This window comes from Armigeres subalbatus, chromosome 3 (genome assembly GCF_024139115.2).
Source record: "Armigeres subalbatus isolate Guangzhou_Male chromosome 3, GZ_Asu_2, whole genome shotgun sequence".
Taxonomy (NCBI): domain Eukaryota; kingdom Metazoa; phylum Arthropoda; class Insecta; order Diptera; family Culicidae; genus Armigeres; species Armigeres subalbatus.
This window is the reverse complement of record NC_085141.1, coordinates 326,135,956-326,156,616: the sequence shown is the minus strand read 5'-3', so window position 1 is coordinate 326,156,616 and position 20,661 is coordinate 326,135,956. Positions and strand designations below refer to the sequence as shown.

At 38.7% G+C, this 20,661-nt stretch overlaps 1 protein-coding gene across 9 annotated transcripts in view; it reads left to right on the top strand.

Moving 5' to 3' along the window:
* The window catches only part of LOC134225541 (MOB kinase activator-like 2), a 539,900-nt gene that overhangs the window by 251,844 nt on the left and 267,395 nt on the right, over window positions 1-20,661 (top strand). For 4 of the 9 annotated variants that reach the window (XM_062705713.1, XM_062705712.1, XM_062705710.1 and 1 more), the window contains one exon: window positions 4,076-4,910. The exons of 3 other annotated variants lie outside the window; for them this stretch is intronic. In XM_062705713.1, coding sequence (XP_062561697.1) covers window positions 4,726-4,910 — 185 coding nt within the window. In that variant the 5' untranslated portion in view covers window positions 4,076-4,725. Of the gene's footprint in view, window positions 1-4,037; window positions 4,911-20,661 lie in introns of all 9 variants that reach the window. 2 more of the 9 variants (XM_062705715.1, XM_062705711.1) reach the window with 2 other exon arrangements.

The window sequence follows — 20,661 nt, the reverse complement described above, 5'->3', positions numbered from 1 at the left end:
TCAAAACTGCTCGTAGACGCTTCCGGAGAAATTCCCCGAGGAACTTTTGAATGAGTTTCCGGAGGAATTCCCGAATGTATAGGCGGAATTCTCGAAGGAACTTCTGGAAGAATTTCCCATTAAACATCCGGCGGAATGCATGAAGGATCTTCGGGAAAAATTGCTGGAGGATTCTCCGGGAAACTTCCGAAGGAATTCTCGGAGGAACTTCTCGTAGGTACTTCCGGAATAATTCCCGGAGGAACTTCCGGAGTAATTCTCGAAGGGGCTTGTGGAGGAATTCCCGGAGGAACTGCTCGGAACTTCTGGGACAATTTCCGAAGAAATTCTCGGCTTCCGCAGGAATAACCCGAATTGACTTCAGGCGGACTTTCCTAATAAACTTCCGGAAGCTTGCCCGAAGGATCTAACGGAAAAAATCCTGGAGAAACCTCCAGAAGATTTCCCGGAGGTATTCTCAAAAGTCCCGAATCATCTTCCGGAGGATTTCCCGAAGGATCCGAAAGAATTCCCGGAGGATCTTCCAAAGGAAGTTTCGGAAGAACTCGCGGAGGAACTCCTGGATTTCGTTAATGCATGAAAAAGAAATGGCTTGATTTTTTGTACATCACTAGATATCGGCAGAAACTAAACATGTACAAAAAAAAACAAATAATTCGGCTGTAATACGCTCGAGTAATGAACGTTGCTGACGGGAATAGGGGGTGCTGCCCAAATGGTTCTCTACCCTGTCACATTATATCCGCTTATAAAGCGGACGTGTAGCCAACTAAGCCACGGGACCCCTCATACAAAGTTTGATCATCAACATTTTATCCATGTTCATGCCGGATGGCCAATAGCCGAAATGTAGGCAATTTCGTGTAAAAATGCAATTTCAACATTGGCTGAAAAAATTGAATTTTTCAATAGTTATATGCATTGAATCAATTGTTTACGATAGTTGTATAGAATCTTAGAGATTCATACCAAAATCTTCGGAATCCGTTGAAAAACGGCTGAGTTATTGGCTCGTACTTCCTAACCTCTTTTCGTGACGGTCCCAAATGTTAAATTTTGGAATGACCCCCTATCTTACCGAAGGACGTAATTCTACGTCAAAAAGGGTAACAATCTATTTTGAAAAAAATCCATGTTGCCGAATATTCTTTTAAATAAGCTGATTTTAGTGAGTGACTGTAAATGTACCACTTTTTCTGGCAACGAAATGGTTATTGTGGTATATTAGACCGACCCTCGTTACTACCAGAGACCGAGTATACCTCTGTATCTCCGCGATTGTCTTGGGATAGGATATTGTGTTAGTTACAAAGGATATTTTCTCTGGATTCAATTCGGTAAGCGATGCGATCTATGGGATGCTATTTATAATTATGCGCATTGAAAATATTCTACTCGATCGCGCGATCATTCGAAATGATTTGTTCTTCTTTGTGCGGCCGTTGAATAAAATAACTGGTGGGTATTTGATCGTATTTCAGGTTACAAGTCGGTTTAATAGGTAAGGACATTAAACCGGCGTGTAACCTGAAATACGATCAAATACCCACCATGATCGCGCGATCGTTCTGTGCACTTTTGGAAACACAAACACGCACTAACTTATTTATTTACCGGCCGCACAAAGCAAAACAAAATTAATTCTGACGAACGCCTATCTTTATTCACTCACCGGCGGCAGAAAGCATTTCGCGACAATTTTGCGTCCTAATGCGAACGCATCCAATCATGCACAGAACTCATTTAGGTGGAAGAGCAGTTGTAGGGCAAATTTGTAGAAGACGGCAGCTTTCAAAATCTTACTGATTCTACAATATCTAACCCATCGAGTATTTCCATATACACTAGCGCCGCCAAGCGGTTAAGTTCGGAAATATCATGATCTGCGGCAGCTTCGCTTTGACCTCTTGAACAAATTTGAAGAACTTTCTAAATTTTACGGATTCCAAAATATCTTACTTATATCAACATGAACCTCGAGGTGGTGAGCACCAGCCACGCAATTTGTATGAAAATCACGACTTGCTCCGACGTTTTGAGGTCCAGAGAGGTCATTTTTGGTCCGATCGGAAGTCTCAACGGCTGAGACATAGCGATTTGAAAATAGCGTTCCGACTATTTCGGAGGCTTGGTTTATGGAGTGTTAATGTGGGGATTCTTAAGTTCGATTGAATCAAACCGTTCTAAAGAAAACTTGGTCTGCATTCCACATTTTAACTTCCACATAAATTCAACTTTTGATTTGAATATATTCTAATTGGTTACCTTATTTTCTGCTTTCTAAAACGAGAAAAATACATTGAAACAATTCAAGGGACTTGTGTTTTCTCTTATTCAAATTAAGACAGATCCAAGCTTAGCACCGAATCAATGCAACAAAGTTACCAACCGTGCAAAATTAGCATTCCTGTCTCATGGCAGTACTTAACCCATTTTTTCATCGGTCTTCATCAGACAGACAGCATCAGCTGTGCACCTGTCGCAGCTGGTTGTTGTGCCACCACAGCAAATCAGAATCGATCACGCTCCAAATCTCCCGACAAACACAACACACAAAGATCCACAGCCTTAAGGCCCAAAGTTTTCCAAAGTCACCGCGTCGAATACGAAACGAACCATAAATCGCCGTCCGTAGTCTAAAGTCTGCAGCCGCAATGCAATCCGTCGTCCATCCCAAATGCTGCCTTCTTCTGTGTGTGCATCCAAGCGGGAGAAATCCATCACCGGGTCCGGTCGGTGATCGATTCAAACAAAGACTTTCAGGCTTTCAGCTTTCGCCGCGAATCGTTCGTCATCGTTCGTAAAAAAAAGGAGAAACCCCACGATTGGCCCTTTGCGGGTGAAACAACAAAGCGGTGTGAAACAGGGCTTGTACTCGTTGGAGCCCACTAATTCCATGGTCAATGGCCATCGCTTAAATTTGGGGGGCACTTTGAGCTTGAACTCACTCACTGGGCAAGGGGTCATTCACTCGCAAGTACAATCCCAAACTTGAAAGCACTTAACCTTGTTTTGTGCGCGCCCCAACGGTAGCGTGGCGCGGCCTCCACTAGCAGTTAGTCGCAGTTTTTTTTTCGGTCCGGCATAAAATGGATAATTTGTAAATCTAATTTTGCTACCGCTGGGTGCGAATGGGGAAAAGTTGGCAACAAGTAGTCGGACTTGGCGGACCCTGAGGGCATGGAAGAGGTTAAGGGTTCCAGGTCGTGTGCCAGAAAGCAGGAAGGGAACAAACGGGAACAAGTGTTTTATGTATGAGCCAACCATGATCGTTCAGATAAGGTCCCTCATAATCCACGGTTCGGAACTGTGGATGGATTTGTTGAACGATTATTTGTTTTTGATTTATGGCTCGCACAGATTTGTTTTTATTCTTTTATTTTTCTTTTTTTATTGGATTTATTTTTCAATTTCAAAATACCTATTTTTATTAAGCAATTTGTTGCAAACTCGTAAATGTTCAATCTAACCAAACAGCATGTCAAAAAGTGTTTTTTTTAAATGGTGCACAAATATGCAGATTTTCTGGCTTACTCACACAGTAATTAAACAATAATTTAAACTTGTCGTTCATCCAGAAGTCCAACAGCAATTTCTTTTTTGCAAGTCACTGACTGCGAGTCGAACTGAAATCGAAAATCGCCAACGGCAATCGTTGATTATAATTATTATTCGACTGACTCGATATTGTTTGCGAGTGTACTTCGTTAACGTTTATTACGTTTATTTTGGTTGAACTAAAATATGTTCGCCCGATGAAAAATGTTTTTTATTTTTCATAAATCCATTTGTCAAAAACTCTATAAACTTCTCCAAAGGATAAACTTTCTAAAGGACCACGAAATCCCGAAAATATCAAATACGTTGTAAGTTTTATTGAAATCTCATATTTCGCCATGGGCTGTTTACCTTCCTGCTAATATCTCGCAACGACAACAGCAACAGCAACAACAACAACAACAGAAGCAGCAGTTGGACAATAATCACATTTCGACCGTCAAAAATAACCAAATCCAACCGGTGGAATCCGCCTCCAGCGAGGGGTGGCTCCTTTTCCACACTTTTCTACTTTTAGATCCTCATTCGACTACTCAGGAGACGAACGTCGCCGGCGGCCATCCTCACCCGCACAAAACTCAACCGCCTACTACCCGCCCGTCATCGAAGAGTGAATAACGACGCGATAACTTTGGAGTTTCGATCCTTTTCTCGGATTGTTTTTATTTTCGGTTTTATGATCTGATTTCGAACGGCAAATTTTGTCCGTTTTCGATTTTTTTTTCGTTTTCAATTTCTCGAGCAAAAAGTGTTTCGATGAGGCGGTTTTCTACGCAGAAGAAAAGCGATCGAGATCGATTCGATTGGAGCCGATCGGAATAAGTGCAATTTCATGCTGAACAATTTTTTCCTCCTGTTTTACTGCTCCGAGTGTTTTTCAATTAGTGGATGGTTTTGTGAATCGATTTGAATTTTATTTCCAAGAGTGCCAAAAACGCGGTGGAAAGTGTATCGTCGCGCGATGTGATGCTCTGTTTTGTCGAAGGGAAATTATCGGCGGCGCCAGCCCAGTCGACGAAAACGCCGAACGACCTTGGAGAAAGTTGCTGTGTGAAAAATTGTCTCGAGATATAATCGGAAGCTAGAAGCAAGCGACCGGAAGAAGCAGAAAAAAGAAAAAAATAAGAAGAAAAAAACAGTGGAAGCAGAACACAAGCACCGGTAGCAATGCTACGCTCGCCGGCCCACATAATTGGGCATGGACCGACCGGGGCCGGGGCCGGAGGTGTGATGAGTCTGCACAGTCATGCGTCGTCGCCGCCGCACGCGCGGACCTCGCTGTTCGATTCCTGCCACCGGAAGATACGGCTGATCGGGGGAGGACCCGTGGCCTTTCTCGGAGGATTAGTAGCGTAAGTATGGGGTTGATGGTAGAAATGAGTGGGGCATGATTAAAAATGAGGTATGGATTTTTTGTGGAGCGTGTTCGAGACATCTTCATAGACATGGTGAACGACAGCAAAATATGCTTTCCATAATAAATTATAAGTTGTAGGACACAAGTAGGCAAAGATATCCATTAATTTATGAATGATATATTTGCCGCCAATGGCATTGATTTGCATTTTGGTTTCATTGCCTCAAAATTACTGTGGAAAGTTAGAACGATAGAAAAAAAAAAGAAATACATGGGACGGCTCTTGAATTAGTTGTGCAGAATTGTTCACGCAGCACTACGAAAGTTACTGTCCAAAATTTATAACTCGAAGAAAGTGCTCAAACCTAAACTGCCGTGCCATGCATAGCTGTCCCATGTCATTTTTCACTAGAGGAACTGTTCATTACTTCATTCCATAGCTCCTTTGTTCATCCTTCCAAAAACAAAGCAGTGAAAAGGAATTTGATTTGTTTATTACACTATCCAACAAAATTGAGCTTTTTTTCGCTCCCTTCAACCATTTTTAATGTACTCAATAGATTTTTTTACGCTGAATTCAGGTACGTATTTAGATTTTCTGTAACACGTCCAGTTTTTGAGAAAAACGTATTTTAATTCACGAAAGTACGTATTTTCATAGAAATTTGGTTTCTCTCCTCTGCCAAGCTGAATTTCGGCTCCTTTTAGAATAAAGTTTGAATTTTGAAGAATGGGCCTTGTAGAATGCATGTGGGATGTTGGATTTCATTGGGCACGTACATTTGTTGTGAAAAACTGAATTTCATTCACAAAAGTACGTCTTTTCATAGAAATTTGGTTTCTCTCCTCTGCAAAGCTGAATTTCGGCTCCTCAATTTCAGAATAAAGTCTGAATTTTGTAGAATGGGTCTTGCAGAATGCATGTGGGTTGTTGGATTTCATTTGGCACGTTCATTTGTTGTGAAAAACGGAATTTCATTCACAAAAGTACGTATTTTCAAAGGAATTTGCTTCTTCTCCTCTGCAAAACGGAATTTCGACTCCTCACTTTAAGAATAAAGTTTGAATTTGGCAGAATGGGCCTTGTAGAATGCATGTGGGTTGTTGGATTTCATTTGGCACGTACATTTGTTGTGAAAAACGGAATTTCATTCACAAAAGTACGTCTTTTCATAGAAATTTGGTTTCTCTCCTCTGCAAAGCTGAATTTCGGCTCCTCAATTTCAGAATAAAGTCTGAATTTTGTAGAATAGGCCTTGTAGAATGCATGTGGGTTGTTGGATTTCATTTGGCACGTACATTTGTTGTGAAAAACGGAATTTCATTCACAAAAGTACGTCTTTTCAAAGGAATTTGCTTCTTCTCCTCTGCAAAACGGAATTTCGGCTCCTCACTTTCAGAATAAAGTTTGAATTTTGTAGAATGGGCCTTGTAGAATGCATGTGGGTTGTTGGATTTCATTTGGCACGTACATTTGTTGTGAAAAACGGAATTTCATTCACAAAAGTACGTCTTTTCATAGAAATTTGGTTTCTCTCCTCTGCAAAGCTGAATTTCGGCTCCTCACTTTCAGAATAAAGTTTGAATTTTGTAGAATGGGCCTTGTAGAATGCATGTGGGTTGTTGGATTTCATTTGGCACGTACATTTGTTGTGAAAAACGGAATTTCATTCACAAAAGTACGTCTTTTCATAGAAATTTGGTTTCTCTCCTCTGCAAAACGGAATTTCGGCTCCTCACTTTCAGAATAAAGTTTGAATTTTGTAGAATGGGCCTTGTAGAATGCATGTGGGTTGTTGGATTTCATTTGGCACGAACATTTGTTGTGAAAAACTGAATTTCATTCACAAAAGTACGTCTTTTCAAAGGAATTTGCTTCTTCTCCTCTGCAAAAGGGAATTTCGGCTCCTCACTTTCAGAATAAAGTTTGAATTTTGTAGAATGGGCTTTTTAGAATACATGTGGGTTGTTGGATTTCATTTGGCACGTTCATTTGTTGTGAAAAACGGAATTTCATTCACAAAAGTACGTCTTTTCATAGAAATTTGGTTTCTCTCCTCTGCAAAGCTGAATTTCGGCTCCTCACTTTTAGAATAAAGTTTGAATTTTGTAGAATGGGCCTTGTAGAATGCATGTGGGTTGTTGGATTTCATTTGGCACGTACATTTGTTGTGAAAAACGGAATTTCATTCACAAAAGTACGTCTTTTCATAGAAATTTGGTTTCTCTCCTCTGCAAAACGGAATTTCGGCTCCTCACTTTCAGAATAAAGTTTGAATTTTGTAGAATGGGCCTTGTAGAATGCATGTGGGTTGTTGGATTTCATTTGGCACGAACATTTGTTGTGAAAAACGGAATTTCATTCACAAAAGTACGTCTTTTCAAAGGAATTTGCTTCTTCTCCTCTGCAAAAGGGAATTTCGGCTCCTCACTTTCAGAATAAAGTTTGAATTTTGTAGAATGGGCTTTTTAGAATACATGTGGGTTGTTGGATTTCATTTGGCACGTTCATTTGTTGTGAAAAACGGAATTTCATTCACAAAAGTACGTCTTTTCATAGAAATTTGGTTTCTCTCCTCTGCAAAGCTGAATTTCGGCTCCTCACTTTCAGAATAAAGTTTGAATTTTGTAGAATGGGCCTTGTAGAATGCATGTGGGTTGTTGGATTTCATTTGGCACGTTCATTTGTTGTGAAAAACGGAATTTCATTCACAAAAGTACGTCTTTTCAAAGGAATTTGCTTCTTCTCCTCTGCGAAACGGAATTTCGGCTCCTCACTTTCAGAATAAAGTTTGAATTTGGCAGAATGGGCCTTGTAGAATGCATGTGGGTTGTTGGATTTCATTTGGCACGTTCATTTGTTGTGAAAAACGGAATTTCATTCACAAAAGTACGTCTTTTCATAGAAATTCGGTTTCTCTCCTCTGCAAAGCTGAATTTCGGCTCTTCACTTTCAGAATAAATTTGAATTTGGTAGAATGGGCCTTGTAGAATGCATGTGGGTTGTTGGATTTCATTTGGCTCGTACATTTGTTGTGAAAAACGGAATTTCATTCACAAAAGTACGTCTTTTCATAGAAATTTGGTTTATCTCCTCTGCAAAGCAGAATTTCGGCTCCTCACTTTTAGAATAAATTTTGAATTTTGTAGAATGGGCCTTGTAGAATGCGTGTGGGTTGTTGTATTTTATTTGGCACGTACATTTCTTGTGAAAAACGGAATTTAATTCACAAATATACATATTTTCAATGAAATTTGGATTCTGTGCTCTGCAAAGCTGAATTTCGGCTCCTTACTTTGGGAATAAAGTTTGAATTTTGTAGAATAGACCTTGCAGAATGCATATGGTTGGTTGGATGACATTTGGCGGATTGATTTGTTGTGAAAAACGGATTTTTTGGCTTCACAAAAGAGAGAAGCCGAATTTCTATGAAAATACGTACTTTTGTTAATTAAATTCCGTTTTTTCACAACAAATGTACGTGCCAAATGAAATCCAGCAACTGACATGCATTCTACAAGGCCCATTCTACCAAATTCAAACTTTATTCTAAAAGTGAGGAGCGGAAAATCAACTTTGCATAGGAGAGATAAAAAATTTCTAGGAAAAGACGTACTTTTGTGAATTTAATTCCGTTTTTCACAACAATTGAACGTGCCAAATGAAATCCAACAACCCACATGTATTATACAAGGCCCATTGTACAAAATTCAAACTTTATTCTGAAAGTGAGGAGCCGAAATTCCGTTTTGCAGAGGAGAAGAAGCAAAATTCCTTTGAAAATACGTACTTTTGTGAATGAAATTCCGTTTTTCACAACAAATAAACGTGCCAAATAAAATCCAACAACCCACTTAAGGTGGCTCAAAAAACACTTTTTCAATTTTTTTTGATGAGCCGCCCTCTTATTCGGTTCTATTTGATGCCCTGATGCTCTGGACAAAATTTCAGCCAAATCGGTCAACGTTTGGGCAGTGCTAAACTCGTTGGAAGTTTATATGAAAAAATGTATGCAGAAACATCCAAAAACAGTGATTTGCAGTTGGACGGCACAATTTACGATCAAGAACCATGATACTCATTCAGTTCTTGTAAAATAAAATACAGAATGTTATGCTGAAAACCGCGAGAAGATTACAGTTTATTACGCAAAGATATTAGCATTCTACTGGAGTGTTGTAGGGGTGAATTTATTTCTTTTCAAAGGTAAAAGAAACGAAATTTGCTCAAACCCCACTGCAGAGAAATGCTAATAACTTAGCCAGGCAAACTCGAATCTTCTCGCGGTTTTCTGCATAACATTCTGTATTAAACTCTCCAAGATCTGAATGAGTATCATAGTTCTTCATCGTAAGTTGTGTAGTCCAGCTGCAATTTACTGTTTTTGGATGTTTCTGCATACGTTTTTCCATATAAACTTCCGACGAGTTTAGCACTGGCCAAACGTTGACCGATTTGGCTGAAATTTTGTCCAGAGCATCAGGCCATCAAATAGAACCGAATAAGAGGGCGGCCCATCACAAAAATTGAACAAAGTTTTTCTCATACTAATTTGAGCCACCCTAACCCACATGCATTCTACAAGGCCCATTCTACAAAATTCAATCTTTATTCTAAAAGTGAGGAGCCGAAATTCAGCTTTGTAGAGGAGAGAAAACAAATTTCTATGAAAATACGTACTTTTGTGAATTCAATTCCGTTTTTCACAACAAACGAACGAGCCAAATGAAATCCAACAACCCAAATGAAATCCAACAACCCAAATGCATTCCACAAGGCCCATTCTAAAAAAATCAAACTTTATTCTAAAAGTGAGGAGCTGAAATTCAGCTTTGCAAAGGAGAGAACCCAATTTCTATGAAAAGACGTACTTTTGTGAATTTAATTCCGTTTTTCACAACAATTGAACATGCCAAATGAAATCCAACAACCCACATGCATTCTACAAGACCCATTTCACCAAATTCAAACTTTATTCTAAAAGTAAGGAGCCGAAATTCAGCTTTGCAGAGGAGAGAAACCAAATTTCTTTGAAAATACGTACTTTTGTGAAATAAATTCCGTTTTTCACAACAAATGAACATGTCAAATAATATTCAACAGCTTACTTAGATCTTGTACGATTTCTTCTATATAATTCAAACCTCTTTCTCAAAGTTATAAACCGAAAACCAGCTTTACAGAACAGAGAAACCAAATTCCCATAAGAATACGTAGTTTTGTAAATTTAAACCCGTTTTTCTCAAAAACTGGACGTGTTACAAAAAATCTGAATACATGACTGAATTCAGCGAAGAAAAATCTTTCAAGTACACTGAGAATGGTTGAAGGGAGTAAAACACTGTTGACTAGTGTTATTTGTTTCGTCAGTGAAGCATGTTAGTAAAAAGAAACGACGAGACTGGTACCGTATTTTTTGTTTTGCGATGAGATTAATATACGTTCAGTGAGATGGAAAACGGAACAGTTCCCCTACGTTATGGATCCTTATTTAGTAGAACAGAACAATTTTTGAATGAGTACAATATGATTGCAAACAACCGACAACAAAAGTGAATAAAATATTTATTATGATTAAAATTATGGAAAATTGTACAATATTAGTTCATCAAGCTTTCCAATTCTACATTCCTGAATTCTGGAAGGAATTCATGGGAGATATTGCTGAAGTAACTCCAGCAGGAATTTATTGATGAATATCTGAAAGAAGTCCAGGAAAAAATGTGAATTCCAGCAGAGATTCCAAAAGTAGTTCCAGGAGGATTTTCATGAGTTTCTTCAAGAATATTTGGAGAAAGTCCATGAGTAATTCCTAGAGGGGATCCAAGAGGAACTCTCAGAGAAATTTGCAGAAGAACACTTGGAGGATTTCGAGGAAGTTCAGGAGGAACTTTCCGAGGAAATCCAGAAAAACCTATGTGTTAGTTCGTGGAGGATCTCTTGAAAGTATTCAACCTGGATCCCATCATTCTGGAAGTCATCTTGAATTCCCCCCGGAATTCATCCTGAATTCCCCCCGGAATTCATCCCGAAATCACCCCGGAATTAATCTTTAATTCCCCCCGGAATTCATTTTGATTTTCCCCCGGAATTCATTCTTAATTCCCCCTGGAATTCATTCTTGATTCCCCCTGGAATTCATTCTTAATTCTCCCTGGAATTCATTCTGAATTCCCATCGAAATTCATTCTGAATTCCCATCGGAATTCATTCTGAATTCCCATCGGAATTCATTCTGAATTCCCATCGGAATTCATTCTGAATTCCCATCGGAATTCATTCTGAATTCCCATCGGAATTCATTCTGAATTCCCCCCGGAATTCATTCTGAATTCCCCCCGGGATTCATTCTGAATTCCCCCGGAACGCATTCTGAATTCCCCTGGAATTCATTCTGAATTCCCCCAGGTATTTATTCTGAATTCCACCAGGAATTCATTCTGAATTCCACCAGGAATTCATTCTGAATTCCACCAGGAATTCATTCTGAATTCCACCAGGAATTCATTCTGAACTCCACCAGGAATTCATTCTGAATTCCACCAGGAATTCATTCTGATTTCCACCAGGAATTCATTCATTCTGAATTCCCCCAGGAATTCATTCTGAATTCCCCCAGGAATTCATTCTGAATTCCCCCAGGAATTCATTCTGAATTCCCCCAGGCAGTGTTGTAAAATGTCATTTGCATTCGTTTGTATATTTTCTCCAGAACTTGTTCAGAAGTTAGCTATCGGTTCCTGAGGTATGTCGAACTTTTAGCCTTTAAATGTGCCAACAACATTGTCTAATAAGACATTGCTGTAAATATGTAATCTGGGGCGTGGGAGGCAAAATGTCATTCAAATGACATTATGTCAAATGACACGTGACATTTTGGAAAGTTTTCACTCTCCAGCCTCAGATGTTATATTTAGAGCAATGTACCCTTGGATAAAAATATAGCCCTACTCAAGCGTTATGAGTACATCTGAAAATATGAAGTAAATTTGGCTACTGAAAAAAGTTATGATCAAATTAGTCAAATGACACGCAGATGACATTTTACAAGCCTGCCCCCAGGAATTCATTCTGAATTCCCCCAGGAATTCATTCTGAATTCCCCCAGGAATTCATTCTGAATTCCCCAGAATTCATTCTGAATTCCCCAGGAATTCATTCTGAATTTCCCCAGGAATTCATTCTGAATTTCTCCAGGAATTCATTCTGAATTTCCCCAGGAATTCATTCTGAATTTCTTCAGGAATTCATTCTGAATTTCTTCAGGAATTCATTCTAAATTTCCCCAGGAATTCATTCTGAATTTCCCCAGGAATTCATTCTGAATTTCCCCAGGAATTCATTCTGAATTTCCCCAGGAATTCATTCTGAATTTCCCCAGGAATTCATTCTGAATTTCCCAGGAATTCATTCTGAATTTCCCCAGGAATTCATTCTGAATTTCCCCAGGAATTCATTCTGAATTTCCCCAGGAATTCATTCTGAATTTCAGAATGAACTCTTGATGGAATTCAGAATGAACTCCGGGGGGAATTCAGAATGAATTTCGGAATGCAGAATGAATTTCGAGGGAATTCAGAATAAATACGTGGGAATCCAAAATGAACTCCTGTGGGAAATCAGAGTGAATTCCTGGAAGAATTCAGAAAAAATTCCTGAAAGAATTCAGAAATAATTCATGGCCGAAATCAGAATGAATTTCTGGGCGAATTCAAAATAAATTCCTGGGAGAATTCAGATCGAATTCTTGGGGGAATTCAGAATGAATTCCTGGTGAAATTCAGAATGAATTCCTGAGGGAATTTAGAATGAATTCCAGGGGGAATTTAGAATGAATTCCGGGGGGAATTTAGAATTAATTCCGAGGGGAATTTAGAATGAATTCCTGGGGGAATTCAGAATGAATTTAGAATGAATTCCTGGGGGAATTCAGAATGAATTTCTGGGGGAATTCAGAATGAATTTCTGAGGGAATTCAGAATAAATTTTTGGGGGAATTCAGAATGAATTCCAGGAAGAATTCAGAATGAATTCCAGGAAGAATTCAGAATGAATTCCAGGAAGAATTCAGAATGAATTCCAGGAAGAATTCAGAATGAATTCCAGGAAGAATTCAGAATGAATTCCAGGAAGAATTCAGAATGAATTCCAGGAAGAATTCAGAATGAATTCCTGGAAGAATTCAGAATGAATTCCTGGAAGAATTCAGAATGAATTCTTGGAAGAATTCAGAATGAATTCCTGGAAGAATTCAGAATGAATTCCTGGAAGAATTCAGAATGAATTCCTGGATCAATTCCTGGTGGAATTCAGAATGAATTCCTGGTGGAATTCAGAATGAATTCCTGGTGGAATTCAGAATGAATTCCTGGTGGAATTCAGAATGAATTCCTGGTGGAATTCAGAATGAATTCCTGGTGGAATTCAGAATGAATTCCTGGTGGAATTCAGAATGAATTCCTGGTGGAATTCAGAATGAATTCCTGGTGGAATTCAGAATGAATTCCTGGTGGAATTCAGAATGAATTCCTGGTGGAATTCAGAATGAATTCCTGGTGGAATTCAGAATGAATTCCTGGTGGAATTCAGAATGAATTCCTGGTGGAATTCAGGATGAATTCCTGGTGGAATTCAGGATGAATTCCTGGTGGAATTCAGAATGAATTCCTGGTGGAATTCAGAATGAATTCCTGGTGGAATTCAGAATGAATTCCTGGGGGAATTCAGAATGAATTCCTGGGGGAATTCAGAATGAATTCCTGGTGGAATTCAGAATGAATTCCTGGTGGAATTCAGAATGAATTCCTGGTGGAATTCAGAATGAATTCCTGGTGGAATTCAGAATGAATTCCTGGTGGAATTCAGAATGAATTCCTGGTGGAATTCAGAATGAATTCCTGGTGGAATTCAGAATGAATTCCTAGTGGAATTCAGAATGAGTTCCTGGTGGAATTCAGAATGAGTTCCTGGTGGAATTCAGAATGAATTCCTGGTGGAATTCAGAATGAATTCCTGGTGGAATTCAGAATGAATTCCTGGTGGAATTCAGAATGAATTCCTGGTGGAATTCAGAATGAATTCCTGGTGGAATTCAGAATGAATTCCTGGTGGAATTCAGAATGAATTCCTGGTGGAATTCAGAATGAATTCCTGGTGGAATTCAGAATGAATTCCTGGTTGAATTTAGAAATTCCTGGTGGAATTCAGAATGAATTCCTGGGGGAATTCAGAATGAATTCCTGGTGGAATTCAGAATGAATTCTAGGTGGAATTCAGAATGAATTCCTGGTGGAATTCAGAATGAATTCCTGGTGGAATTCAGAATGAATTCCTGGGGGAATTCAGAATGAATTCCTGGTGGAATTCAGAATGAATTCCTGGTGGAATTCAGAATGAATTCCTGGTGGAATTCAGAATGAATTCCTGGTGGAATTCAGAATGAATTCCTGGTGGAATTCAGAATGAATTCCTGGTGAAATTCCGGATGAATTCCTAGTGAAATTCAGAATGAATTCCTGGTGGAAATGAATTCTTGGTGGAACTCAAAATGAATTCTTGGTGGAACTCAAAATGAATTCTTGGTGGAACTCAAAATGAATTCCTAGTGGAAATCAGAATGAATAACTGGAGGAATTCAGAATGAATTCCTGGTGAAATCCATAATGAATTCCTGGTGAAATTCAGAATAAATCCCTGGTGGAATCCACAATGAATTTCTGGTGGAGTTCAGAATGAATTCCTGGTGGTATTCAGAATGAATTCCTGGTGGAATTCAAAATGAATTCCTGGTGGAAGTCAGAATGAATTCCTGGTGGAATTCAGAATGAATTTCAGGTGGAATTCAGAATGAATTCCTGGTGGAATCCAAAATGAATTCCTTGTGAAATTCAGAATGAATTCCTTGTGGAAATCAGAATGAATTCCTGGTGGAATTCAGAATGAATTCCTGGTGGAATTCATTCTGATTTCTGATTCCTCCTGGAATTCCTTTTCCTCCAGGGGGTATTCCCTGGAATTCCTTTTGAATTCCACCAGGAATTCATTCTGAATTCCATCAGGAATTTATTCTGAATTTCAGAAGGAATTCATTCTGGATTCCACCAGGAATTCATTCTGAATTCCACCCTAAATTCATTCTGAATTCCACCCTAAATTCATTCTGAATTCCACCAGGAATTAATTCTGATTTCCACCAGGAATTCATTTTGAATTCCACCAGGAATTCATTCTGAATTCCACCAGGAATTCATTCTGAATTCCACCAGGAATTCATTCTGAATTCCACCAGGAATTCATTCTGAATTCCACCAGGAATTCATTCTGAATTCCACCAGGAATTCATTCTGAATTCCACCAGGAATTCATTCTGAATTCCACCAGGAATTCATTCTGAATTCCACCAGGAATTCCACCAGGAATTCATTCTGAATTCCACCAGGAATTCATTCTGAATTCCACCAGGAATTCATTCTGAATTCCACCAGGAATTCATTCTGAATTCCACCAGGAATTCATTCTGAATTCCACCAGGAATTCATTCTGAATTCCACCAAGAATTCATTCTGAATTCCACCAGGAATTCATTCTGAATTCCACCAGGAATTCATTCTGAATTCCACCAGGAATTCATTCTGAATTCCATCAGGAATTCATTCTGAATTCCACAAGGAATTCATTCTGAATTCCACCAGGAATTCATTCTGAATTCCATCAGGAATTCATTCTGATTTCCACTAGGAATTCATTCTGAATTTCACCAGGAATTCATTTCCACCAGGAATTCATTCTGAATTTCACCAGGAATTCATTCTGAACTCCACCAGGAATTCAATATGAATTCCACCAGGAATTCATTCTGAATTCCACCAGGAATTCATTCTGAATTCCACCAGGAATTCATTCGGAATTCCACCAGGTATTCATTCTGAATTCCACCAGGAATTCATTCTGAATTCCACCAGGAATTCATTCTGAATTCCACAAGGAATTCATTCTGAATTCCACCAGGTATTCATTCTGCATTCCACCAGGAATTCATTCTGAACTCCACCAGGAATTTATTCTGAATTTCATCAGGAATTCATTGTGAATTCCACCAGGATTTCATTCTGAATTCCACCAGGAATTCATTCTGAATTCCACCAGGAATTCATTCTGAATTCCACCAGGAATTCATTCTGAATTCCACCAAATTCATTCTGAATTCCACCAGGAATTCATTCTGAATTCCACCAGAAATTCATTCTGAATTCCACCCGATATTCATTCTGAATTTCACCAGAAATTCATTCTGAATTCCACCAGAAATTCATTCTGAATTCCCCCAGGAATTCATTCTGAATTCCCCTGAAATTCATTCTGAATTCCCCCAGGAATTCATTCTGATTTCCCCTGAAATTTATTCTGAATTCCCCTCGGAATTCATTCCTAATTCCCCCGAAATTCATTCTTTATTCCCCCGGAATTCGTTCTGAATTCCCCATGGAATTCATTCTGAATTCGCCCAAGAATTCATTCTGAATTCGCCCAGGAATTCATTCTGAATTCTCCCAGGAATTCATTCTGAATTCTCCCAGGAATTCGTTCTGAATTCTTCCAGGAATTCATTTTGAATTTTTCCAGGAATTCGTTCTGAATTCCCACAGGAATTCATTTTGAATTCCCCCGGAATTTATTCTGAATTCTCGCGAAATTCATTCTGAATTCCGAAATTCATTAATAATTCCCCCGGAATTCTTTCTGAATTCCCTCAGGAATTCCCCCTTAAATGCATTACGGATTCTTTCAAAATTTTATTCTGAATTCTCCCAGGAATTCCTTCTTAGTTCCCTCTGGGATTCTTTCTGATTTTTTTTAATAAAGATTAAAAAAAAATCTGGATTCCCCCAGGAGTAATTTCTGGAAGAGCTCCAAAAAGATTTTTTTTATAGAAACTCCTGGAAGGATTCGTTGAGGCAGTTCAGGATGAGTTTCCAATGGAATTTGAAGAAGAATTTCCGAAGAGACGCTAGGAGGAATCCTTGGATAAATTCCTGAAGAAACTCCAGGAGGAATCCCTGCAGGAACTCCAGCAGGAATTACCGGAGAAGCCTAAGAGCTCCAGAAGTAAATCCTGGGAAACTCCAGACATAATTTCTGGATGAACTCCTAGAAGATTTTTTGAAGAAACTCCAGGAAGATATCCTGTATGAACCACAGGTAGAATTCTTGGAGGAACTCCAGGAAGAATTCCTTAATGAACTCCAGGATTGATACCCTAAGGAACTCTAAGAAGAATTGCTAAAAAGACACCTGGATGAATCCCTGGAGAAACTCCAGGAGGAATTCCTGTCTGTACTCTAAGAGGATTTCCTGTTGGAACTTCAAGAGAAATTCTTGGAGGAACTCCAGGAGAAATTTCAGGTGGAGCTTCTGAAAATTTTGTTTTGGAGAAATTGATTAATTGATTCATTCTCCGAACAGTAATCAGGACAAAACTAAATTCTCAGATCCCGTGAAAGTTAAGCGTCTGATTTACATTCGGACCGCACAAAATGAAACTAAACACTCGAATCCGGGTTCAATACATAACATGTCCAATCACGATCTAATTGCTTAACTTTTTGACCACGTCCCATACGAAACACGTTTAAACCCGCACTAATTGATTTACGAATGAACGCATACATCCGGATGGGGTTTCAAAAAGTGAGCTGTGGACTTTGAAGTTGATAGGCAGAACCTTGTTGAGCGATCGCTGCATTCACGTTGAAGAAGACATCGAACCCGATGACGAATCGTTGGACAAAATTTAAAAATTTGTCCTAATAAATCAGACTGCATAGACAAAAAATCTCAAAAATCAACACTACAGTCGAAGTCAACAACTGTAATGCTTGGTTAAAAAGTATAATGACCATATGCAATGGATTTATTGTGGATAATTGGATATTGATGAGATATTTTTTGCAATTCCTGATCATAATACCTGGTTTACAGTTGACGTTTGAGTGATAAAACGGCCTACTTTTCCATACCAATGAAATGGGTGCTTTAATGAACATTATGCAACTCAAATGGGTTGCATAATATCCATTATAGCACTCATTTGGGTGCTATAATGAAAAACCAGCATAAGATCAATAGTTATATGACCAGGTGTAGCTCAATTAACTTGGTTGAGTGTTCAAACAGTGTATTCTCTGTGTCACGTAATTAATGGAATAATTTAATGGACATGACATCAAATTCTCTAAAAACAGGTTTATCTATTGCTTTATGGTCTGTCGAGCATACAATGTGGCACGATAACATGGAATTTGTTTGTTTTCTGCAGCAGCATGACATTTTGGCAAGATTGATCATGTGAATTAAATACAATTGTACCATTTTGGTTCAGATTCAACACATTAAAGTCCATTTTTCGTCATTGCAAAAAATAGCGTGTGCAACTCGTTGCAAAACTCGATTTTTTCAGCACTCGTAGTATTTATCCAACTCGGCAAGCCTCGTTTGATAAACGTACAACTCGTGCTGAAAAAATCATCTTTTTGCAACTAGTTGCACAAACTACTATTAAGAAACTACTAAAATTTGTGTTGTACTTACACTTCAAACCCGTGTGAAATCTTAAAACATGACATATATGCCATAAAATCAGCAAAACTCGACATTAGAAGAAAGTAGACAAGATAATAAACTATACGTAGCCAAAAACTTGTAAAAAAATTGAAAAAAGTTCGAAATATTAAAAAAAAACAAGTATGGTTATAATTTCTGGAACAGTTCTTAGATCAATTTTTGTGTGACCGCTTTGGGTTTCCTCACAACTTATCGAATTCGCCAACTCTTTTGTATGTAAACATTGTGAATTCCAAGACGAATCGATTAGGGAGAAAATCTTGCAATTGGACCAACCCGTTCGTGAGTCAAATGGCAACACATGAAACCTCAATTATTTTTGTATAAAAACGAGGTTATGATCAGCCGTTCAGAACGCTTGTCGCATTTCGCCTTTAATATTTATTCAATTGTTTATGGTAAGAAAAGTCAACAGAAATTTACAAATTCTCCGAAAACATTCTATTTACCAACGTGTTACAAAACACTGCTGACCAGATCCGCTCCCACCAACCAGTCCGGGAATTCTCTCGCCTATTGCATTTCTGTCAATAATAGACTCCAGAAAGCCTAACTTCTTTCCCACAACATCGACGGTGGTAATTATCTTACAGTTTCCGATTATTGCGTTATTTATTGAACCAGATTGCTCACCACCAGAATTCTTCCCACGAATCGGGTGCTGTTGCTTTCTCCACTGCTTGCTACTCGCTTGATTCGCACGAACGCTTCCATGTTGGACGCAACTCAGAACAGAACAAATAACCTACCGTCGTGTCGACCGTGCGTCGTTCGAGGAACCACCAGCTCTGTGTACCGTAAACCGACAGCAGCAGCAGTAGCAGTAGTGGAAAGGAAAGGAAGTGAAATATCCAGCTATGGGTTCTGTTCCGACGATACGATGTGGGAAACTCGCAGCGATCTATCGAGGCCGATTCGATCTCGTTTATTGACTCGGAAACAGCTGGTGGTCTGGCAGAATGCAGATCACAGACAGAGAGAACCCCCGGTTTCGATGCAAGTTTATTTTGATGAAATCAAATCAGGATTTTGTTGCACTTTTTTCGTTCGACAGAGATCAAGCGATCGAACCGGATGTTTATGTTCGGTTTATATCTATGGGAAATTGTCGGGTTACATCAGCGACAGATACTTTTTACAGTAATTAAAACGAGAAATTTATGCCCCAGTCCTAGCCATAATCTGCATCCATTTACCGTTTTCATCGCGTAGCAGTACACTTTAGCTGCCCTTCTAAATCGATAAAACCAGTTTTTCTTATCCTTGTTTCTTGTTCTCTCATTACAGGTAAGTGTCACCACCCGCACACTGGAACTTGTTTGTATAATTGCGCGACTTTCGTAGGGGAGGAGGAAACAACTAGAAGGCGATCCGGTACTTAAAGAGTAAGCAGTGCAAGCAAAACGCTTCAGCAAGTTTCAGGGAGTTTTTTTTTCTTACTTTTATTGTCACTACAGCGCAGTTATAGAAGTCTTGAAACTTGCTCCGTAATTTCATAGGATGTAATTTCGTGTACGATTGCATGACAACTGTGATATGGCAGGCGACAATAGCGACCGGTTTGTGAGGCGTTGGCGAATAATTGAGCAGACTTTGTTTTATACGATAGATGAGTTCTAATGTTATATTGTGAATGTGGGCTGTGTATATTTTTTATGTCTATTTTCGTGTTTTTACAGTGGCCTACATATTTGTTAATCAGAGATAGTTATTGTGTTTATATTTTACCACTTTGAACTGATCATGAACTCAGTTTATTATACGATATCAAGGAACATTGAAAGCAAATTTGTCTTTTTTATGATGTGCATGGAATCCACACTTACGCTTGTAAATCTTATGGGAATGTTTAAAGGAAACGCAGATTTAATCAGAGGATTTTGCATGTAGTCAGGTACACATTGACCATTGATATTTAAATTGACTTTAAATAAATTCAAGAATCGATCGATCTAATACAACATTTTGTCGGAGAAGGTCAATGTGTACCTTTCCCAAAGAATCCATATTTCCGACGCCGATAACTATTTTTGAAATTTAACCCAAAAAAGTGCTGTTTTTGAAGTTGGGCTAACATTTGCCCCATTTTTAAACAACATCACGCCAATTCAGGCCGTTTGAAACG